Raw genomic sequence first — 24,904 nt, 5'->3', positions numbered from 1 at the left:
GCATTTGCTGCTTGCCAGGTGAGTGAACTTTCACCTTACCTTCCACGCTTCTCTCCTGGTAAAGAATATTCACTTGTTTTCACTTCATTTCTTAGTTAAATTCATTTTGTTGCTTGATTGTTTTAATATATGTGCGACAGGTGTAGAGATGCTTTGTTTCCTTTCGGGATTTTTTCATTTAGTTAGATTAATTTAAAAAAAGGCCAACGTTCAAACATCTAAAATAACTATTTATTGTGTCTCATTGAATGAAGCAGTAACATTTATGATTATGATTTACTGATTCACTGAGTTTGTTGGTTTTTGGTTTGATCCTTTAGAACCTTATGGTCACAGTAAATAAACTGATTTTGTGTATTTATTGAATGCAGGAATTTTAATGTTTCAGTCTGTTTCCACTACTGTGTTTGACTCTGTGACACTCACGGGATGTTTTTTCACTTTGATTGTGAGACTAAGGTGCGTTGATGTATCTTTAATTATATGGCAAAGTTTGACATGAGTAAAAAGCGAGACTGTTCATTTTATGCGTTTTGGCCGCTGGGCCTAGTGAGTTAAATCAAATGTGGGACTACAGAACCACTCAAGTTTCATCTCTCTCACTGTGAAAAGGTGTTCTGACATCAAATACACTACCTGAACTATTTTTGTCCAGAGGATGTCACCGTTAGTCCGTTGAACACCGTCCTGGCGGGATGCCTTCTGTTTAACTGAAGGGAATTAACAAGTCTTTATCCCCGGGAGCGACATATCTAAAGGGAGTGATAGATGTTTCTTATTACAGAGAAAATGAGCCTGTGCTTAAAATGACTGCTTAATTGACAAGAAAGTTAAATCACTCCACTGGTCAATTTCACACAAATGATTAGAATAACTACTGCATTGAAATAAAGAGAAGAGACACAAATTGAATCATGCTGCGTTTCCTTTTCTTACCTGCAGACATCCCCGCCCCCCCCGCCCTCTCAGTCACGATGACCCGCACCCTCTGCTTGAGCCTCCTCCTCCTCCTGCTGCTGTCCCTCTGCTGTCCCGCCACTGCTGACCCTCGGCGGACCACGTCCTCTCAGCGCAGGGCGGCTCGTGCGCCAGCCGCCAAGGTGCGCTTGGCGGGCAACAACGTGCAAGGGCCGCACGAAGGCCGCGTGGAGGTGCTGCACAACAACACCTGGGGGACCGTCTGCGACGATGAAGTGGACATCAAGATGGCCAACGTGGTGTGCCGAGAGCTGGGCTACCGGAGCGCTGTAACGTGGGCGCACAGCGCCAAGTACGGAGAGGGAACAGGTGAGAGCACTTCCTGTAAACGGGTGACAACGAAGTCGGTGGGGGGAGACATTTTACCGATGAAAGGTCCGAGGTCAACATGTTCCTGTTGGCCAAAACCGATCTGAACCGATCTTGAAAAACTACACCTGTGCGTTTCCTGCCCTGAAAAAGGCCTGTTGTATTATTAGGCATTTTTCGTTTATTAGATTTAAGATTCCTTAATGGCGGGCTTCCATTTCGGACTAGTTTATGACAACCTGTACCTTGTAAAACTTCAATGCTACAGTGTGTTACCCCCACTACACACTAAATGTAAGGCTTCATGAAAAGACCCCCAATTAAGACATCCAAAATAACTAACATCATAAAGTGACAAAGAAAACTTGTTGTGGGATTGGAGCCTACATCTCGTTAAGGTCGCCTGGCAGAGCAAATAATATGGGCCTAAATGGGCATTTCTGTTTTAGAATAATGACAGTATTTGCTTACCAGAGTTGTGCAACACTTGCTGTGATTTATGGACATTCTTTAGTGCTTCTTTTAAATCCAAATTAAAGAGAAGGTTGAGTGGATTCAAAGGATCTACAGCTCCCTGCCTTGTTAAATACTATGTATCTAGCGCTAAACACACCGGCAAGGTGCAACCTTAAATAAGAGTGCCAGTAAAAAGTCAAGTGTTAGGAACGGATCGGGGCCCTTGTGTCTGTCTGTTCTCACTGAATAAAGTAATACTTGTTTATTCTCCCACAAGGCCCAATATGGATGGATAACGTACGCTGCGACGGCACAGAGCAGTCTTTGAAAGACTGCAAACACAACGGTTGGGGGGTGAATGACTGCAAACACGCTGAAGACCTCGGGGTGGTGTGCGTCCAGGAGCAAAGGCTGGACCAGGCAGCCGGTCACAGCCCGGCTGCTGCCAGGCCCAACGGCAGCCCTGCACCTCAGTGGCAGGGCCTCGTGGCCACCCGCAGGCACCCAGGCTATGGCTACTATGGAAACGGACATCAGGACGAGACCCCCAGGTTCCAGAGACACCACCAGGTAAGGCAGCCGGATTCTTACACATGGCTGTTCCGTTCTCCAAAAAAAAAAAAAAAAAAAGGCACTTTAACACTGGAGGTGATGTGCATCTTCCCAAAGGGTCACAGTAAGGTGCAAATCGAGGAGGTACGTCTTCGTCCCATCCTCATGGCGACCAAGAGGAAGACCCTAATCACGGAGGGTGTGGTAGAGGTGAAGCACGCTGGAAGATGGAGGCAGGTCTGCGACCTCGGCTGGAGCGTCAACAGCAGCCGAGTTGTGTGCGGGATGCTGGGCTTTCCGGAGGCTACCCAGCACAACGTCAAATTGTACAAGTGAGTAGACATTTCTCTCCTGTCAGGCACACGGAGGGCAGCGCGTTTCCTCTCTATGAACTCAGGTTATTGGATCACGCTTCACGCCATTGACAGTAGTTCAGAAAGGCAACACGCTTGCCGCTCATTCCATCGTTAAGAGGACAAAAACTCATCCCGTAGAGGAGGAAAAAAAAACGACGTGGCATTCCATTTAGAGCCCGTCTCAGTAAAAGCCTTTTGTTGGGCTTATCTTCCTCCCCCAGCCACTTCTGCCCCGGGTGCCCCTTTCCTCCCCTCTGCTTACCTGAGCCTCAGGATGGTGATTAAGGAATACCTGTCTGTTTCTCTACACCCCTCTCTCTCTCGCTCTCTCTCTCTCTCCCTCCCTGATGCTATCTTCACCCCGCAGCTCTCAGACAAACAGCCCTACTTTCACTTTTAGATTTCAAAGCTGAGGTGTAATGTCCCAGCTGATTGGACGTTTAACTGTCCCATTGATACCGTGTGTGGGACAGAGGGGACTGTTGGGAAGTGGGATGAGGGTGTTCTATTGGCAGGGCACCTTCTTGAAGTCAGCCACCTCTCTTTTACATCCCACTTCGACATTGTGTGTGACATGCTGCCAGTGTGTTTGTTGTACTAGGGCTGGGTGTCACAATAGTGTTGCCAATTTAACACTTAAGTCTTGGTACCAATAGCAAAACGTCTTTCGATACGTTACAATACGTTACGGAACATAGAAATGGGTTTAGTGTTTATTGCTCAGTTTCTCAGTTTTGAAATGAACTTGGCTTTAAGATTAAGTACCCACAGGACAACTTTCCTAAAAAACTCTCCTGAAAAACGAAGCAATAACTAAATAACTTGAAATTAAAGCATTTAATTCCATACTTTTCATTTTATAAAACAAACCAATTTGCATTGTCAAGAGTTAACTGAGAAGATACCACTTTTCAAATTGTAGCCCAACATAAATAATAACAGGAAAGGGAGGAAAGATCTGCCCCTGCTCTGTCTACAATATCCATCCACCCAAACAAAGGAAGTTAACTATTGAAAATGTAACTGTATTTTAACATTTCACAGGCTTTGGTAGGCAGATGTGTCATTTAAACTAAACCAAGATTGCTGTTTCCTCCTGTTTTCAGTCTTAATGTTAATTGGAGCAAATCTCCTTCTGGGTCCAGCTATATTTAACTGAAAGATGTGTGTGCTGTCAATCTTCTTTAACTCTTGAAAAGAGAATGAAGTTAAAAAATGGCGTTGAAGTGTTGAGGTTAATTCCCAGCCACAGCCTGGACACGTGCATGGAACCACTTCTCCACTGAGACATGGACTTTAATGTATTGTATTTTGCCTTCCATATTCCCTCTCTGACGTTAGAGTTTGGTATGGCCCTTCTCTTCTACCACAGGAGGACCACACAATGGCAGACAATTACTCCACTGCTATTATAGGAATGAACAGTGTCTGACCGTTTGCTGTCCTCAGCGGAGATCTGGTTCGGACAAGCGATTCACAGTTAGCTATTCCTTCCCTCTCTCTTGACTCCACTGGCGACAGACCACAAGCTTTTAAAAATTACTTTACAAAGATCCCTTTGGAAACACGCTCAAGTATTTTTCAATTTCCCCACGGGTGGAGCGCAGGGGTTCTGCTGTTCGGACGAAGGCGTCGTCAGGGATCATACCTTCAGCTATAGAGTCCAGCTGCGGTCAAACAACGTGGCCCCCGACCCATTTACTAGAGCACCGCTTTCCCGCATTGCAGGTGGGATTTTCTATCCCAGTAGAGGTTCACCACACCATGCACACAATGGGAGATGAGAATTACAAGTAGCAGTTGAGTGAGGATTAGACGGGTGGATTTGTATGGATGTCACATAAAAGATTTGGCTGCTCACCGAGGAAGGGAGATGTGACGGAGGAGGACAGGGCTGCTGTAGCTTGAAGGACTTGGACAGGAGCCTGCGAAATCTTTTCCCAAGGTCAAGAAAAAACCTAAACAATGGCAAAGTGCTTACTCAACGTATCTGCTTCTAAATGTACAGTGAAAGGTTTGGGCGGGCCGGTGTCATTATGAGGATTTTCTTTACTGGGCGTGTAAATTATAAGGCTTTAGCATGGAAGCGGTTGTGACGTGATGCATCCCGGTCTGCGTGTCTGCCTGGAACCGCGATGGTGTGTTGGTTTCCAAATCTGTACCTGTTCTCCATCTCCGCAGATAGTTGTTGTCTCACTAAATGTGTGTTTGACCTCGGACCCGTTCATGGAGTACCATCAACGTCTTTGCTGCTAGTGAAAAGTAAATGTTGTGTAACTCAAGTTGTCTGACAATGTTCGGTTCTGAGTGTTTATGTACAACTCGCGGTTACAAGCGGAGAATAAAACGCAGATAAAGCTGTTTTAGCCTTTACTTAGGGGTAATTGTAAGGATTGCCCTCTGACTGAAATGGCCACTGTTATTTTAAAGAATGTGGAAAACATGAGCAAAGTTAAGGAGAAACGATGTTCAGTTTTCATGTAACATATTCCGCTTAAACAGTTGCCAGAGAAGTTTAGGATTGTGTTGCATGGTTTGGCCAAACTCAGCCAGTGACCCTCCTTCGCAGTCTCTCCATCTCACTCCAAGTACTCTCAGAGGTCCCGGAGCGTGCCATGTCTCTCGCCTCCCTGTGTCTCTTGGACGAGACTCTGAAGATGCTGTAATTACAGGTTGGTCCGGATGAGGCTCTCCTTGGATTCAGCTGCGAGTGAAAAAAAAAGATACACCCACAATTATAGCTGTGTGTGTGTGTGTGTGTGTGTGAGAGAGTAAAACATACAATGGCGGACGAGAGTACCAAGAGAAAGAGGAGATGGAGAGAGAGCACATGAGCAGCGGTCAGACAAGCCAGCTTTTCGCTTGCTCGTGTGAAATATGTCCAATTACTGCTGCAGTTTGCAGCGCGGGCCGCTGTGTCAGCAGCTGTCTGTCTTCCTCTGTCACCGTGGTGATTTGGGGACTTAACCGGTATTTTATTTTTTAAATTGTGTTTCAGCTGAAATTCTCTCATGATGAAGGTATCATTTTCAGGCTTTTATGTGACATTTTGAGTGAGTGATTGTGGCTTCCCTGTGTGATGTCCGTGTGATCTTCCTCAGTGACCTTCTCTATAATTTATTTCAGGATCTTTTCATTTTTGTATGCGCGCCGGTGGCTATTTTTGTGATCTGGACTGAAAAGCGCCCTTCAAAACTGACTTGAAGCATTTGTAGTTCTCAGCCCATACTGGTCTGCATGGGAATATTTATCAACTATTTAAGATGCAAGATCATTCTCAAAGTAGGGACAATTAAATAGTCAAATATTAATTATGGTAACAGTGTAGTTTGTATAAGAAAAATGTATTTCTTCTTTGGCCTTTTTTCCATTATTTAGCTGAGGGTTAAGTCCAAGGTTACGATAATGGCTTGATGAGCACGGCAAAAACTATTTTACGGTGTCTTGACACCTAATGAGCTGAATAAGGAGCCTGTAAACCACGGTATAATGGTCACATAATGTAGCGTTCTTAGAACTCATGGCATAGTGTATAAAAAGGTCAACATTTTTAGTTATGGGCATTTTTTTCAGCTGTAATCAGATTTATTTTTTTAAAGGAGAACATAAAATTCAACTAAATTTTAATCTTAATTATAATCTGACATGATGTTAGATGTAGTACAGTTACATAGATTATGAAAAGGGAAAGGGTTAATGTCATTAATGCCAACACCCATATTTACAATTTTTAAGCATTTTAAAATAAAAAAACTGATTTTTTTAGGTTTTATCTTTTACGTTAAAACCAGACGACATAGAAATATTGGCGCAGTGGCGCAGTGTCAGGTTGATGCAACCCAAACAGTGGTGTAATGCTCGTCTTTTAACAGGCGGGTGGGACTGCCTATCATTAGCTGCTGCTTCTTGGCTCCACATCAAGTGCTGGAAACACTGCTTGCATTCTTTAACAAGACCGATGAAGGCGGAAAACAAACTAACACAGAACACAGCATTTAGAGAAACAACGTCCCACTGCTCATGTGACCTGTTTCAGTAACATGTATGTATTTATCTCGATTTCTTAGTGCATAACTAAGGGAATTACATTATTTTTTAATGTTATGTATAAAAAGTGACATATATGCATTGTTTTATCTCCATTGAATGAAGTTCAACATTGGTGAATTCTAGCTTTGGACAAATGGAAGGCCTGTTGGCTGAAGGTATCATTTACAGCTTGTAGTGGTCCTGTTGGTCTCTGAAGAGGGAAAATGGTCAGCTGATTGGTCTGTGGTGAGGTCACAAACAAGTCACAGACATGTTTGTCTCATGGGAAACTGGCTGAGTGTGTGTGTCTGTGTGTGTGCATGCTCCTCACTGTCTATCTCTAATGGCATGTTACTGCATAGCCTTATGTTAGACGCAAGATGTATCTTACAAGTGTAATTTAAGAAACCGCTAAGAGTAAGTATTAAACAACAGTGTCAGTAGGTCTCTTGACTTTATTTAGGCCCCTGCAGGTGGTTTTAAATGAGGGGATTTTTCTGCCTAATCAAGTCAAACGATTTTATTTCATTGTTTAATCTGCTCAGAGCAGTAAAACAACCTAAAGTCCATTTTAATTGCAAAACATGTCCATTTGCTAAATTACATTTTAAAGTATTCTTCCTGACCAAATGCTAATCTCTTTTGGCTCATTGACTTCTTGCTGCAATGGTTGTTATGTGACTTTTAAAGTGTTAAGTCAGCGCTCCATAACTTGACACAAACATCTACATAACATAATGTAGGAGACAACGCTGCTTTTGATTACAACATCCTCAGCTTGTTTTAAACATATATCTTACTTTAATCTTCTAGAAAAGAGCCTACAATGTGTGAGTGTTGAAGATCAAAGATTGATCTACCTGTGCTTTCATCCAAATATCCTGAGCCATGTTGGTGAACTTAAAGGGATTTGCAATGGGAATAGTTTATAGCGAGACATTCTAGACAATGACTGGACAACATGGCAACTGTAGCTCAGGAGAGTGTTGTCAAGTGATCACTTTCAGGATGCTAAACCCCAAATTTCTTCCAAATGATCAGATCATCCTTCTTGTGTGAATGGGTGAATGACCCTCTGTAATTAGCGTTGTGGATCAATGTGTTTTACATATGCATTTACGATTATTCTATTTTTTTATTTGAAGGTAAAAGCATTAGTTGAGGATTTCTTTGGTGTAATGGATGTGAATGTGTGTGACTGTGGTTCGAGGGTGGACTGGCTCGGCCTGTGTGGCGTGTCTGCTCTGCTTGTCTGCCAAGAGAACAGAAGGCTTTCCTCTCCACAGCTCGACCGAGTCAGCCAGTGAGTCTGGTCCTGGCATCGCTCGGACATGCAATGTGTTGCCAGAGTTATGTTTGTACATCGTCCTTAGTCAAACCATGTTGGGTTGCCCGGAAATGTTTTACATCACTGAAGTTCAATGTCAAGATTTGTTGGACTTTGTGTGTCTATGGAGGTTCAACATGTCTGCCTCATAGTCCCTATTCTTAGTTCCTATGTCCTGTAGTTAGTGCAAAACTCTGTAATATTGCAAATGGAATGCTAAAGTCTTATATTTCGAGGATCCATTTAAATGAAAGTTGATTTAATTTAATTTAATTTAGATGAAACTTACTCACCAGCACATTCCTGTTTCACACTTATCCTTATGTTGGTGACAGGAAGTACTTTACCACTTACACTCAACATCAACATAGTAAATAGCAAGCAGGCCGCATTCCAGATGGAAATACATGCTACTGAACCTATAAAGAAAGAAAAGGGAGACAAAAAGTGAAGTTGTTAAAAGAGAACAAGAACATCTCATTTTACACCACAAAGCCACACTCACAGCTCCACCTGGTTTCATACACAACACATATACAGTATATCTATATCTATATCTGTATAGATGTAGATATGTATAGCTGTATGATTCCTCCTCTTGATAAGGCCCTCGTCTGAGCCGTAACTATTGGAAGTCATCACCAAGTGTTTGTGCCACTACTGAATCCCTCCTGTGTGGCCAGGTTACATATAAAACAAGCAGCAGATGCTACAGCAGTGAGCCAGGTCACCTCACAGGGTGATACAGTACGCGTGTCTGTTGAACCTCAACATGTATACAAAGCTAACATCTGTTCTTTGTTTCCTTTACAGGAAAATATGGGATACCAAGGTTGCAGATCCTTTAACGAGGTAATAAAAGGTTAAATGTTTCACAGCTATTTTTGACCTCATGCATTTTATGACTAACTCAAGTTTAACTTCATCTAAAATCTGCAGTTTCTTGCACTGAGGTCCCACGTTAACAACATATTATTTTTTGTGCGCTAATGATGGGCTTGGATTCAAAAGTGATGTTATGTTGCCAGTACGGTCAATCACATTTGATCAAACCAGAGCCAGACAGTTCTTATGAAGCAGATTGGCCTTTATTTGTTTTTTGAACGCTGAATTTAATCCTAATTTACATTTTTGAACAAATTCCTGAACATTTCATGTTTTTGAGAGCTACTCAAGATTTAAAACCAAGTTATCGGGTGCTTTGTTGAATATATCATAACAAACTTTGTCTTCTTTCTAGATTGAGCATCATGTCAAAGAAAAAGGGATTCTGGGTGGAAAAGGTCCACTGTCTGGGTACTGAGAACTTCCTGTCAGAGTGTCTTTCTCAGCTGTCCATCCCCCGAAGTCCCAGTCCTTGTAAGAACGGGAGACATGCAATAGTGAAGTGTGTGCCAGGCCCTCAGTTTGCTCGCATCTCCTCAGGAAGACCCCAGGCCCCCCATCCAGCTGTGGTAAAGATGCATTCAGTCACATCAAACACAGCGTTCATGGCCTTCACATGAGGATCAGGTGACTTATTTCCACCATTGTTGCCCTCGGCTGCCCGTTACAGCCGGTGCGCCTGAAGGCCGGCCCCAGGCTGGGAGAGGGTCGCGTGGAGGTGCTCCGAGACGGAAAGTGGGGGACCATCGTGGACCACATGTGGGAAAGACCCGCAGCCAGCGTGGTGTGCAGAGAACTGGGCTTCGGCAGCGCAAAGGATGCCCTGAATGGAGCCTTTATGGGTCAAGGTGAGCGAGAGATCTGCTGTTGCTCAGAGCGAAATGCTTTCAGATGAAACAGACTGGAAATTCCACATTTAATCTCAGTCTTTTGAGTCTGCAATTTGGGTGTTTGAGTGTGTTTATTGTGCGTCATTGCATTCCAGAGAAGACAGGGCGACTTTTTTTTCTCTCAGTCTTTTGCTTATCTAAGGTTGCTGCACCCGTCTGCCCTCACAGATCAGATACTACGTGGGCATGTGTGTGTGTGTCTGTGTGTGTGTGTGTGTGTGAGCCTTAACTTATGAAGCAACATATTTGATGTTCCAGGGGCACCAGCTGCCCAAACACCTTGCACATTTGCTCAAACACACGCACTCACAAAAAGTAAGACTATAAGCCATGGTGGTTTACATTGGGATTTGGTTATTAAAGCCACGGATATAATCTTGCTGGCTTCAAGCAAGTTTTTTTATTCACTCCCTGAGTTCTGTGGTCTTTTTCCTTCGATTACAATTTTTCCTCTTTGGTGATGAACAGACCGAAGTCACTGTCCAGCTGCGCCAGTGGTGTCCCCACCCTTATGAGATGTGAGAACAGCTCCTCAGGATTGGGTGTAGTCTCTAATCATGCTTATTGAGATGAAATGTGGAATGACAGCCTGCTGGTTCAGTTGTTCTCCGGATCATAGGGTATTTTTGTTTGAGTTAGATTAGTCCCTTTTACATTTCAACCACTTAAATTGGATTCTGAAGGGATGATGTATGTTATGCTACCGTCTTTTTGATGAGTCTAACAAGACCAACATCTGGTCTAGGTGGCTAATCTTGGGATCAACGCCCCTTGCACTTTGGGTTCAGTCACCACTTTTGTAGTTGTTGAGTTCAGGTCCTTCATGGTTCCAGCAGTCTGAGGCTGAGAGGTGTCAGGAAGGTACAAAAAGAATTATATTTTAGTACTAAAATAGGTTTTCCACGATCAAATAACAAAACTACGTATGTGTATGGGCAAGGCCTGGCTTGTATATCTGAAAATCAGTCTTTATAACAAGACTAGGCTTCGGTTTGACAAACGATTTTGACCAGATTATTTTTAACACTGTTCCTGGAAGTGGGTTTTGGTGGAAGATTAGTTAGATTAGTTGTGTTTAGATCTGATGAAAAAAACTAGTATGGATAATCCAGGAACATCATTAAACCATCTGCATTCATCCATTTATCTAAAGAGCATTGCACATCGCTAGATACTGTTTGACAAGCTGTTCTTTTAGTTAGTTAAATCCCTTCAGCCATCATAACCATGTTGGTAAATCTGCAAAAGGCAGTTGGAAAAGTGCTGTAATACCAACGGACTACGTACGTATTTCGTTTGCCCCGATAAGGAACAAACTACAACAGGCTGCTGCAGAACATCCCCCCACACACACACACACACACACACACACACACACACTGCGACACACCTCGGTATGGTTGGCTAAACCTTTGTATAATTACAGGAGTTTATTAATCCTGGACGTCATAACCCAACATACTCTCCATTTGACTATTTGACTACTGAAACGACATCGAATTGACGGTTGTGTTATTTGTTGTTGTACTCTGGCTGCATATTTGTGGTGCTGTGTGTTCACGTTGTGCGTGTGATTTGCAGAGCGGTCTCTCAGTAGATGAGACCGTGATATGAGCCTCTGATCTATCTTCACCCTCACTCAGCCCATTTGCACCGCACACGTGCATAAACCAAAATATCAGGTATGCTTGGAGACGTCTTTACGCCCAAGACCTACCGCTTTGCGTTTCTCGTTGTGCAATAAAAGGACCCATTAACCACTTCACACACAAACGTAGCAAACACCCATTTACACACACACACCCACACACACACACACACACACACACCACTCTCCCTTTTTCCTCCGTCTCTGTCTTACACTATTGGAGGATGATTGGACTTCAAAGTCCTCATGGCGTCCTTTCTATAACATGCACCCTGTTAGACATTTTACTGACATATAATTTTCCATGTGCTCCAAGGCCACATAAACACAGGGCTATATGGAAACAGTCAAAAATAGACTCTTTAGATAGAACAAACCCTCACTGAGAGACTTCCTGAAAGAGTGAATTCTTTAAAATTGGAGTTTGTGCAATGCTTAATCTGAAAAATGATTAATTGATTCTGAATTAAACTCAAACACAACTGCCAGATGAACATATTTTCTTCAGTCGGCCCGGCAACGAGATCCCACTGAAGCTCATTTTCTTATTTATGATGACTAAATGTGATAAAGGTTTTGGTCGGCTGGCTGGAGGCGGTCTGCTAGTCAGGGATTCTTGCTTTGAATGTGGTCTCACTTGCTCGCACAAATGCACTTACCTGCACAATACAGTCGGTATGCAGGTGCTCAAAGGCACATGTTATCCCCCTCTGGAATAAATCACGGTGTCTCTTTGTTGCTCCTGTTGACAGAGGAAAAGGAAGCATGCTGCTTGATGCTGGTTGGCTTCTTCCATCTAAGAGCCCAAAGGCTGGCTGGCGACATAGTTTTTGTTGGAAAAGACGTTCCATGAAAATAAAAACTTCACAGACTACATGAATGTGCCTAAAACAGTGTAATTTCAGAGTGAAAAAGAACAGCATTCCCTTGTAACCAAAAACTATTTTTACTATTCTCAACAAGAATGTGACTTATGTTTCCATCCCCTTCAGTGAATTTTCTAAATTGTCCAAATGATCTGTGGCATCTGCCAAAATGAATTATATGGTAATTAAATTAAATCAGATTCTAAAAAAATACTTAATTTAAGCTACCACATTGATTTCATCCCTCAATGTTGCTCTTATAGCTGAATCTGTCTGTTAATCTTTAAGATTTTATGAAGAAGTTCATAATTTGATCTTTTGTGAAATGGATGTCAATGGGAATTAAAGTGAAGAAAATTGCAAAAGCATCTCTTCCTCCCAGCATCATTAAATCATCACTGTAATCAGTGAGTTGAATTACAAGGACCTGTTTCCTTGATCAACATTGTTATTTTATTGCGAAACGTTGATTGTGAACTTTACATACACAGTGGAGTGAGTGTGTCTGTGTGTGTGTGACCAGTTTCCTGGAATTTATTTCTGTTCTTTGTGGATTTCCATATCTCTTCGCTGCTCAATTTGAGGGTCCCTAACATGTGCCCTGTGTTTGTCGTGATAAGTTAAACATTGGGGGTCTGGATGTAGTTTGTGGCCTTTACATCGCTGATAGAGGTGCAAGTTTAGATGTCTCTTTTTCATGCGCATGGACCCACGCATGGTGACCAGTGCGCAGGCCCACAATCAACACAAACCACCACAGAGGCCGTTTGGGTTAGACTACAATCTCATCGCTACCATTACAGTCTCCTTCCTTCCCGCTCTTCCTTCTTGTTTTTCTCCCCATTGTTTTGTGTGGTTTGGGTTGTGTTTATTTCAATGCTGCCTTGGTGCAAGTGTTCAGTTTTTTCCTGTAGTTTTAAGAAAACCCAGAATCCATGGTTAGTTCTGTGTGTTAATTCACAGCAGTCATTGTGGCAGCAGCTGTTTGCTTTGTATTCCCACCGTCTTTATTTGGCAAGCGACTACAAGTGACAGTCTTTTATTTCGTTGCCACAGATTTCACCTTGTTTGCTCACCCAGCGTGGTGGACTTCACACCACGTTGTTGTTGTTGTTGTGCCCGAGGCAACACAGTGGTGGTAATGAGGTGTGACAGACCCCTTAAATAGCCGTTTCTGGGGCTGCTGCTTGGCTTTCAGGAGCATTGTGTCGCAACAGAAGCTTTGTCATTGTCGGCGTGGCGCTTACGTAGAGAAAGCACGTTTATATGAAAGAAATACAGAGTGTTACACGTGTGTGTGTGTGTATGTTGTTTGCATGATAAAATCTGCTATGTTGGGTGGCCTCAAACTATGCACAAGAAACGATTGCCCTATAGCCGTAACCATCTTGCTTCTGTATTTCCCTGCTTTATTTTTGTATGAATAGTTTTTAAAATCTAACTCTGCTCCTCTTTCCCTCTTCAGGTACGGGTCCTATCCATATGAACAGTGTCCAGTGTAGGGGGTCAGAGCGCTCCATCCTGGACTGCTACTTCCAGGAAGTCCAACCGTGGACATTCAAACACAGTCAGGACGCCTCAGTGCGCTGCAACGTCCCAAAGACCGGAGTGGAGAACACGGTATGGAAACTAATAAAAACATCCCATGATATACGCTCATCAGCTTTCACTGAGCGTCACCCAGGTAATCCTCAATGGGTTTTCAGGTGCGACTTGTTGGCGGTAGAGTCCCAGCAGAGGGCCGCGTGGAGGTGTTGATGGAGGTTGGGGGTCGTAAGCGCTGGGGCTCCGTCTGCAGTGAGAACTGGGGCATCAACGAGGCCATGGTGCTATGCAGGCAGCTCGGCTTGGGCTTCGCTGCCAGCGCTCATCAGGTAACCGGGGCCGACGCTACATTCATTACTGACAAGGTGGCAGCAAGAATGTCACTTTGATTTCTGACTGCAGTGCCACTCCTTAATCTGTGTCATTTGGAAAAACTTTTTTTATTGAAGTCTGATAATCAGAATGTAAATGGATGGGCTTGGTGTCTTGAATGAACAAAACATGCAATGTTCCCATCGGCAAACTAATACGTTTAATTTTTAAAAAGTCAGATATGAGGAATTATTCATTCAAGATTTGTCAAAATCCCATCAGCAGTGTCTACGGTATTGATAAAACAACCACACGAACACAGAGGCCAATCCATAGTTACTGCCCCTGTATTCACTGTGGTGGACAATGATCTGTGATACTGCTCATTGATGGAAAACCTGACAAGCTGTCCTTGTGATGTGCCCCCCCCCCCCCCACCCCCACGCCCCCACGCCCTTCCTCTGACAGGAGACCTGGTACTGGCCCGGTGAGCCAAATGCAGCAGATGTCATCCTGAGTGGAACTCACTGTGTGGGCACAGAGCTTTCTATTCAACAGTGTCGCCGCAACAATCATGTCCATTGTCCTCGAGGCGGCGGGACTAAGGCTGCTGGGGTCACCTGTTCAGACAGTAAGTCCAGCCGTCTTCCTGAAGCTCCCCGTAGTCTCCTCGTTTTCCACATCTGATGAAACCCTAACATAACCCCGTTCACATCTGATCCTGCTTCAGCGGCGCCCGACCTGGTTCTGGATGCCCAGCTGGTCCAGGAGACCGCCTACCTGGAGGACCGACCCCTCCACCTGCTGAGCTGCGCCAACGAGGAGAACTGTCTGTCCTCGTCCGCGGCCAGGATGAACTGGCCTTATGGCCACCGACGCCTGCTGCGCTTCTCCTCCCGCATTATGAACCTGGGCCGCTCCGATTTCAGACCCAAAGCGACAAGAGAGAGCTGGACATGGCACCAGTGTCACAGGTAGAGCGTCCCACCAGGGTTCACAGGGGTGTTACACTGCTGAGGTTGATGCAATGGAAAGAACTTTTTAAGTGCTTGCTATAAGTGGCATTTGTGTGGTGGCCCTTGTGGTAAATCCCCACCTGGAAATAGGTATTCAAATTTGCTTACACGTGCAAATTACTCCACGTAGAGTAATTTGCATTATATTTAGTTTAATTGCATTAAATTGCTACCAGGAAAGAAAACAAGTTGAAGTGTGATCTCTGTGTTGGGGCAGGTACTGTATGGTGTACGAGGCGGCTGCAGTGGTTTTAACACTGCCATTAAAAACACAAGAGCCCTTTTCCACGACCAAGGGCCTCGGTGCATACCTATAAATACACAACCTTTTGTCCTCGGATCTACTTCCTCTCCACATCCCCTTGTTCCCCTCTGTAGGTTAGTTTCTTGTCAGATGAGGAGAACACTTTGAGGCCTGTAGTCATGGGAGAAGAAGGAGCCACTTCAGGCCCACAGTGTTGGCTGTGTGACATGTGTCTCTCTAAGTTACGGGTGGCCCGAGACAGCGCGGTCACCCCTCCAGATTCCTCATCCACCCGGCAGCTCGTGTCCTTAGAAATGAGGGCTGGACCGATCCAGTTACCCCAGGTCCAGTGTAACACAACGGACAGGGCTAGCAAACGCACAATCGGCTCCATTTCAGTTTGTTGCAACAACACGTCGGAGCTGTACACGTGTGTTTCAAAGCGCCCCATTCACTCGGCACGAGTAAACAGCCCCGCCGAGCCGGGGGCTAAAACAAGCCTCTGTGGAAGGTTCCACGGTGACACCCACGGTCATGTTCATGCAGTGAGGTCACCAGGATACCTGCCATAGGGGGCCAGTGTTCAGCCTGCGTATATGCACACACGCATGGACGTGCAGACACGCACGCACGCACACTCTCACCTGGACTTTCCCCTTCTGTCATCCCAGGCACTACCACAGCATCGAGGTGTTCACACACTACGACCTGCTGACTCTGAATGGCACAAGGGTTGCAGAGGGACACAAGGCCAGTTTCTGTCTGGAGGACACGTATTGCCCTGATGGTAATGTTCACCACTATTCAGGATTCCCACTGAAAAAGTCTCTCCCATTAGTGACAGGAAATTAATATCAATATTTCAGCTACTGCGATTTAGATTTTTACTTTGTGGTTAATGTTTTATATCGCTGCTGTTTGTTGTTTTTTCACCCTTCATTTGCTTGTTGCATCATGGATGAAATAGCGCTTGTGGAGAAAAAAATGGTTCATATGTAGTCTGACGCAATTTAGAAAGCTAAAGGCTCTTAGAAATAACAGGGAGTGCTGGGCATTAAATGAGCTTTGATGTTGTGAGTCATAATGCTGTTGTTTGGTGTGTGTGTGTGTGTGTTTATCAGGACTCCAGAAGCGCTTCTCCTGCTACAATATGGGTGAACAGGGCATCTCTGTGGGATGCTGGGATACGTATCGCCACGACATTGACTGTCAGTGGGTGGACGTTACGGACGTACGGCCAGGAGATTACATCTTCCAGGTCACAAGTCACTTCATATTTCTTTCCTCTGCTTTTTGCATTTTGGGCGCTTTTAGGAGTATCTTCTGTCTGAAGCAATAGCTCGACATTTTGGGAGGAAACTAAATAGGAATAGGAAACTACTGCCAGAAGCCAGTTAGCCTATTTTACCTCAACAAATAACTTCCAAACAGCTTAGTTTCAGGGAGCAGTGGTTTGCTGCCGTTCCTCTCAGTTACCTTGTAACTTTATGGGGAAGATCCGAAGAAATGAGCCAAGAAATAGTCCGACACTCGCCAAAGTGTCTACCCGTTACCATTATTTGTAAACTATAATATGCTAATGTTTCCAGTCTAGTGCTAAGCTAAGCTAACTGCCCGCTGGCTGTATCTTTATATGAGGCAAACACATATGAAAGTGGTATCGATCTTCTCCTCTAACCGAATGGAACTGATATATGCAATATTCCACCAAAAATTAAACAATTACTTTATCCATTTAAAATATTTTTTTGTTAAAAGTATCATTACAACCGACAGCATATATGAAAAAATCAGATACCTGTTGCCAGACTGTAATCCCGTCCAATCATTAGATTTGCGATAAAAGATTCCCAGCCCAAGCTTTAATGATGAAGATTTAGTTAATGACAACGAGCTTCTGACGATCTTAAGATGGATTTCCGTCTATTTCAGTAAAACCCTCTCGACCGCCCCTCATCCCAGTCATCACCTCAGCCATGCCTCTACCTGTCATTACTTTGGCCCAGGTCGATCGGTCGAGTCATCGCGGCGGCTCAACTAAAACACATCAAGGACTCCTTCTCCCATTATCGTCCATTAACATCCATTTCCAGTTCAAACTTCTGGTCCCACCATGTACCCAGGCTTCCTCAGATCTCATGCTGCCAATTACCTCCCAGCTGTGGCAGATTAGCTACAGTGTAACTGTCTGTCTGATAATGACTGCTGCCACCCTGTCGGCCTGATGGGTCACTCTGAGCCTTCGTAATGACACTTCTCTACTCTCAATTGAAGGAGGATTTCTTTAATTTACCGGCAACATGCGTGACACATATTTGCGCATAATATTCATGTGCTGATTAGATGTATTTTAAGCAGGTTAAATGGGGTATAATTATAGAGTCGTACATTGCTACGACGTTGAGGTGGAAGGAAGGAATGAAACAAAGAACAAAAACTCCTTAAAGTGAAAAGGTCAGAGCCATTTGAGGAGTAAAAGCACAAGCAAATGTAACTGAGCAGCAGTAAAAAAAAAGGGAGAAAACACACAGAAAGTCACGCAGGGAGTGAGTTATTCAACATTTTCAACACCTTCTCATTCTCACTACTGAGTAGTAATGTAGTAAAGAGCAGATGTCTCACTTCTCCTTTCCTGACACTTACAGAAGGATTCAGCAGACCTTCCCTTGAACCACCCACCGCTCACGAAACCCCAATTTCCCAAATTAACTCATGCCTCTCTCGGGTCAAACAGCAGCGAGGGCCCCCTTTCATTAGCAACGGCTAATTTGCCTCCAAGGAATTCCTCCTGCCCTGTTTTTTATTTTTATTGCCACTTTCTCACCGAGCAACACATTCTACGGCTGAACCGGGCCCTCTTCTACACTGTGGTCCTACACAATTTACCCGAAAAAATTGAGAGGCAGCTTTTGAACTTTGACCAAGCCTTTTTTTTCTGTATGTGTGTATTTCGCATTCTTTCTCCCTGTAGCTGTTTGTAACATGTACTTAAAGCGGGTGTAGCAGTTTACAGAGCAGCTATTAGAGTAAAAGGCTGCTCCGTATTATCACCAGACCAGACTAACAGAATGCTTGTTTCAGCAGTTCTGGAGCTGCTCTGCAAATGACAGACTATTAGCATTGTGTATGCCAGCACTCAGTATTATAAACATGCTGATGTATAAACCGCTCAATTGCAAAAATACTTCAATTTCTGTTCAATTCAGTCCTTACACTTATGTTGGTGTGACGAGCAACCACATGTAATGAACTTCAGATTAGATTAATCTTTAATTCAATTGCAATTCAATTTATCATTTATTTATATTACTATCCCAAAACACAAGCCTGTACACTTCATCTGTCCCGGGACGCTCAATGTACAGCCAGTTGTCAAGTTTTTTGTGGGCAGAACTATCTTTGAAGCTAAATTAATTCATGCTGAGTTTTCTTTAAAGATCCACCCGTGTGGCTTTTGCTTTGCCGGGGTTTTACCTCCGCATGTTATTCAGTCCATATGCTTCGCTGTAGGCTGCCAAGTGCACATCATTCAGTGTATTTATCTTTTTAAAATAGAAATACTGTATGGAAAAGTCATCCAGCTTTTTATAGATGAGAAAAGGATTGAATATAAAAACAATACCAGCCATGAGTGCTTTTTAATAACAGGCCTCACAGTTTTACATCCAACTGCTCTTTTTTTTTTCTTCTCGCCGTGCAGTGAGGGGCCGCTTGGTCCTCGTTCGACCACTGCACAGTATTCGATAAAAGCAAGGAAAACCAAGAGATAAAGTCAGAGAAACATTGTGATGTTAAACCGTTTGTATCTTGCCATCTCGCAGGTGGAAGTAAATCCCGCGATGGACATGGCTGAGTCTGACTTCATGAACAATGTCATGAGATGTCGGTGTAAATACGATGGACACAGAGCCTTCATGTATGGATGTCACGCAGGTGAGGACAGAAAGGCCTTTGCATCTTCCTCACTTCATCTTAACTTTTCACCTTCCTCTGTCCCTGATTGTTATGCTCTTTTTTTTTTCTATTACAGGCGATGCATACAGTGCAGAGATTGAAGACCTGTTTGAGCACCAGAGGCAAATCACCAACAACTTTGTGTAGCCCATCCCAGGGGCCGGTGCAAAGGCCCGGTCCAATGGGGTCCAGAGACCACCCGGGGCGGGCTGAGGTCGATGCCCCCGGGCCCTTGGGAACTGAGGACCTAAAAATGACAGACAACATACAAAATGGCGCCTGATCATCTTCTTCACAGACGTGGAGAAGATATTCATAAGCGCATCATATCACAGCAGCGACCATTGCGGAGACTCCATTGAGTGGAGGAGTTACCAAATGGCTCAAATGGTGTTTTGTACTCTACTTAAGTAAGAAGATGATGATTCAGACTAAACAGATTTTTGTAAATGTGGAAGACCAGTAACTTAAGGAAGTTGCGATGACTAATCCTTCACAAAGACACCGGGGAAGATGGTGCTGCCGGGGAACCTCATTCCTAATTCAAAGGAGCGGAAAATCAAAGAAATAATTAATAATAATATTGTGAGCTTACGTCATTTCTGTGTCAAAAAGCGGATTTAATGCAACATTGGTGGCAACATTACTATAATTTAATAATTGCTCTTTTAGCATTATTTCACCCAAATTGTTGAATTTTCTAGTTGTTGCGCTTTTACTTTACTTCCGTATCGGTGCTCTTTAATTATAGTGCACGTCGCTATAATAACCTCACTACATTTTAGGTGAACAGTTTGTGCAATGCATTTGGGTAGTTTTCTTTCACAGTTAATTTGATATTTTATCATTGCATTGTTTAACAAAACCATTGTTTAAAAAAAGTATTTATGCTACAATGTTTTGCTTCTAATCTAGATTAAGAAAGAAAAGGTCAAATCATTTTTTGTAAAAGAGCACTTTATCCTTTAAACATCAGTATTCTAGTTTTGCCCCCATAACTATTTTCATGCCACCAATTTAAATTATTCTATTTGAATTCTTCATCTTTGTTTTCATATTCAATTTAATATTTATGCTGTAACCTTATTTATTCAAGGATTTCACGCATCAACAGCATGCTCAGTAAAAAGCTTTTTAGCGTTTATTTAATAATACTGAATATTTTTTAGTTTTTTCAGAGGTTACTAATCAGAGAGGAAAAATGATATCACAAGGGATAAAGTATTAGAAAGTTCACATGATTTATTTTAGTTATTAAACAACTGTAACTGTACAGTTTTACTCTTAGTTTTTCTCTGGTGGGAGGAAAAAACCACAGTATTGTGGTGGGAAGACGCGCTGTGTTTTGAGATAAAAACGTTAAATGGCTCCAGCATGTGCTTCATGAAGAAACACTAATCACTGCTTAACCTGTTCATCCCGCACTACCCACTAAAGGGAGCCCAGCAGTGAACGTTTGAGAAAGTCAAACACAAAGAGACGTGTGAGGAAACTTTGAGAAGAATTATACACACTTTTTACAACCAGAGCAGCGTATTTGTAGGCAGCCATTCAGAGACCACAAGCCGACATTTGAAGCTCCCCAACGAGAACAACATGTTTGTTTGGGAGAAAAGACCGAAACTCCTAAATTCACGCTTCAACACAGTAAACAATTTCTTTGATAGCTTGTTAACTCCATAACAAACAATGATTCAACTCCATTGTCTTCACATGTGTTCATCATGTTGTTTTTACCCCATTGGCTTAACGTCTTAAACCCTTTTAAGACGGTTTTCTAATGGCCAGTTTCCAGGACGCCATGTGGAAAGGACAAGTCACAAAGTCATAAAGACAACTGCAGACTGAATTACTTTAGCACATCATCTTCGTCCTCACTGGGCCGTGATGACTCCATGAAGAAAAAGAAAAAGAATTGGTTACTTTTTATAATCTTGCACAGTCAACCCAAATATTTAAAACTGTTGGACATCAAAGTCAGAGGGTGGATCTAAAGGACTAAAATGAGTGTTTGTTAAAATGATTTTCTATTTTTCTTTGCTTATGTACAGTTCCTCCTGACATATATACGGTCTGTTATATGTTATTTAAGATGATTTGCCATTTCATATCATAAGTTGGTTCATATTAACCACTCATCATATTACTGTATTGTACCCGTGCTTTAGGCATAGCACTGGGACATTGTTTTCCATGGCCAGTTGTGTTTTATTTTGTCTTTAAAGCTGAGAGTGTGAGCTATGCAGTGCTTATCTACAATCATAATGAAAGCTGTGCTCTCAGGGACTTTAACCTCATTTAAAGAGAAAAACAAATAATATTTATGTCATGTGATTTAGGTTGCTCTTAGCTGTGATGCATACACTCCTACAACAAGTAATCTGTGCCTACATGCGTATGGAGGAACGTGAGGAGAACTTTGGATAGACACTGGCTTAAAGACAAAATCGCAATCCATTTATTTATCATTACTGTGAATCAATAAAACGTTATCACATATTAGCTGTCCGCTGCTTCCTGGCTCCTTCTTACCGCTTGAACAGGGGATATTTGTTGATGAGAAAGTGGATAGAATTGTGTTTCATTATTAATTCAGAAGACAGAAAGTACTTTTCCTTCACCTGCTCTGACACATGTGGTTCTGTGGTTTGTGATCAAAACGGTACAAACTGGTTACTCAAGCACTCTGCGCTGTTTTTTAATGCTTAAAGTATTCACTTTAAAAGGTTTCCCCTAAAAATATGATGCCGCCCCCGAGCCAGCCCTTTCAAGATGTTAGATTTTCCGTTATTTAATCTTTTGCAAACACTGCCCCTCATGGGAAACTAAGAAAATATCAGACAAAAATACACAAACGTGTCCAAGAATTAACAAGCAACTTGAAGCATATCAAAGTGGGGTGGAGTAATCAGCTGTGTGTGCAAAGGACATTTACTCTTAACAAAAGTCTGATTTGATCACAGCTGACATGTCCGCCCAGAAAGGAAACAGTGGAGCTGTGAAGTGGTCACTTGCTGAGATGAAACAGCTGCTGGGCAAACAGGAAAGGAACATTTGAAGGCAGAGCACCTGGGTTCATAGAGAGTGCTCACATACATTCGTCTTCCTTTCATGAACTCTCCGCCCATTCTGGAAAACACACATGCAGGGGCACACGTACTGTGAGCAAGTGTGGGCTTCACAGATACACTGTGTACATTTTAAAAGAAGCAAATGAAGATTAATCCACTTTCACTTGTTCCATTAAAACATGTCACTGCCGCGAAAATATCTCAAATGACTATGCTGGTGTCAAGGACTGTCTTTAAGAGAATCGGATTGTGTGGACCATCCCATGTGAAACCCCGAAAAAACTAAATCGCTCTATCAAGATCAATCAGAGGAGAAAAAATAAATAAATTTGAGGTGAAAAGGAACATATGAGCAACCTCCACTCATTCACGCTCGCTCGCACACACGTTTTATCGTTACAGGCCCACTTCCTGTTTGCTGCACGTGTTGTTATTCGGGAGGCCCCCTTTCGCCACCCCACCCTGACCTGATGGGGACCACAGACAGCTCCACAATGAAGACTGTGTGCGCTCTCTGAATGACAGACCTGTCCGTACACGCTACAACAAACCAAAGCCCCCACCCATGCACACACACACACACACACACACACACTCAACACTTGAGTGCATAACAGGCTGTGGCGTCATCTCTTTTGGGCTTTTGGGAGCCGTGTTCTATGTCTTATAAGGAAGACTGACATGGCAAGGTTTTTTTTGGTGATGAAACTTTAGATTATTTGGTAGAAACGTCTTTGCTGAAACGGTTGCTTCAATAACGTAAACCTGTTGGATCTGTCTAGTTTTGTGCTGCCCTCATTATGCTGTGTATAATCTGAGAAACTGACAAATGCTCATTAGTGTCTTCTTACACAATTATTATTTACATTTGCAGAGAATATAAATTAGCTTCCTGGTGCTCGTGATTCATAAGCAGACCACCTGATGCACTCATCGCCTGGGATTGTTAATATTTACTGATAGGGAGATAGTCTCATGACTAATGAATGAATTAGCATAATCATCCCATCCTGTCAAGTGAAAAACACTTGCCATGTCAGGCCCATTCAGAGAGTAAATGAACAGTCGGTGAGAGATCACTTGCAAATTAGTGCAATGCCTTTCCTTTAAAATGTCATATACTTCTCCGTGCTTACTGTGTATTGCTTTAGCAGTGAAGTCAACTAGGCTTTGTGCACGCACAAGTGTTTGTGCACAAATTGACCCCCCCACCGCCCCAATCCTCTCCTCTCCACTATGAGATTTATTGCAAAACAGCCCTGTGAGAGAGTACACATGGCCTGCCCAGTCTCTGTACTGCACCCTGACAATTACTGCTATATATACCGCTCCAAATGAGAGCCATGGACCAGCGTGATTACAGGGTGGAGTGGAGCAAAGAGGGACAGGGGGAAACGGCAAAGTTGGGCGAGTTGAAAGAGAAGAAGAGAGAGAGAGTGAGAGGGAATCAGACAATGCCAGTGGAAGTGACTGAAGTCTGCTGTAAATTGCATTGTGCACTTTTCCTAAATCACAGTCCATGTGATGCACTACAGTTTAGTCTGCATGGCTTCCTTTTCAAAATTGTGAAGTGTGCGGGATGAGACTGAAGTGATGAGAAGCTTGCAGGGAATGAGCAGCATCTTCTCGACGTTGATGATGATGACCTTAGTCTGCGTGCTCCTCCTCAATAGATTACACAGGAGAGCTGCAAATGCCAGAAAACTGCGTATGGCACAGGTTAACTTTGACATTTAGTAAAGAAATGCTGCCCTCTACTGGAAGTGAGCAAATGAAAAAGAATATGGAAATTCATAATTGAAAATGAATGTGACAAGAGGTGACTTTTTTTGCTAAAAGCGTTGAGATTTAAATGGACGCGAAGTCTTTTCTGTTCCAAAGTGAAAACTGAGTTTAGGTAGATTGCTGGAAACCTGAACAAAAAATCAGACATAATAGAAGAGAATAACGTCTAACACAAACATCCTGGTGGGAGAGGAGACCTTCACAGGCTATGAAGTCAGTCTGCATCCACCTCTCACTTTTTCGAGAAACATCAGGCTGCCTGAAAAACATGAACAGATCTACAAAAAGATTGATTAAAGAACAAAAATCACTTTATATGATGTGTTGAACAGCTGAACGTAATAGATGCAGGTCGTTGCAGAGCTGCGGCCCGGTGATGAACCATTTATTAAATAGATCAGTCCACCCCATGGGGTCATGAGATTATGGGGAAAGTGGTGAACTGGGATATGTTTGAGTTGAGAATGGCCTGTTCTTTCTAACCACGCTGTTCCATGAGCAGCAACCATCCCTGTGGGGAGGAAATAGCGTGATCACATTACCCATGGACCGGTTTTCCCCGTACAGAAAGCCCATGCTCTGCCTCACTCCAGCGACCCGCATAATTGGAAGCATCTTGGCATGAAGATAGAGTCAAGGTGGCATATCAATGGGCGTGCGCTCCAAGGGCATGCAGATAAG

General features: G+C 43.2%; 1 protein-coding gene across 1 annotated transcript; it reads left to right on the top strand.

Annotated features, from left to right (window-relative positions):
* Positions 1-964: 964 nt before the first annotated feature.
* On the top strand, positions 965-21,818 carry loxl4 (lysyl oxidase-like 4). Its single transcript, XM_037464787.2, has 14 exons — positions 965-1,287; positions 2,021-2,313; positions 2,413-2,627; positions 8,821-8,859; positions 9,248-9,461; positions 9,563-9,740; positions 13,762-13,916; positions 14,003-14,170; positions 14,622-14,784; positions 14,884-15,127; positions 16,085-16,200; positions 16,535-16,671; positions 19,235-19,346; positions 19,444-21,818. Exons 1-14 carry the CDS (start codon positions 975-977, stop codon positions 19,512-19,514), a joined length of 2,418 nt encoding a protein of 805 aa, XP_037320684.2. The 5' UTR covers positions 965-974; the 3' UTR covers positions 19,515-21,818.
* Positions 21,819-24,904: the final 3,086 nt, after the last annotated feature.

Source organism: Pungitius pungitius, chromosome 13, assembly GCF_949316345.1.
Source record: "Pungitius pungitius chromosome 13, fPunPun2.1, whole genome shotgun sequence".
NCBI classification, from domain to species: Eukaryota; Metazoa; Chordata; class Actinopteri; order Perciformes; family Gasterosteidae; genus Pungitius; species Pungitius pungitius.
This window is presented reverse-complemented; position numbering and strand designations above follow the sequence as displayed.

Bases quoted from the DNA above. Each gene is read 5' to 3' on its own strand.
- loxl4 (XM_037464787.2), top strand. From the start codon at position 975: ATGACCCGCACCCTCTGCTTGAGCCTCCTCCTCCTCCTGCTGCTGTCC. The intron at 2,314-2,412 runs GTAAGGCAGCCG...ATCTTCCCAAAG, and splicing joins GGTTCCAGAGACACCACCAG to GGTCACAGTAAGGTGCAAAT. The intron at 15,128-16,084 runs GTAGAGCGTCCC...CTGTCATCCCAG, and splicing joins ACATGGCACCAGTGTCACAG to GCACTACCACAGCATCGAGG.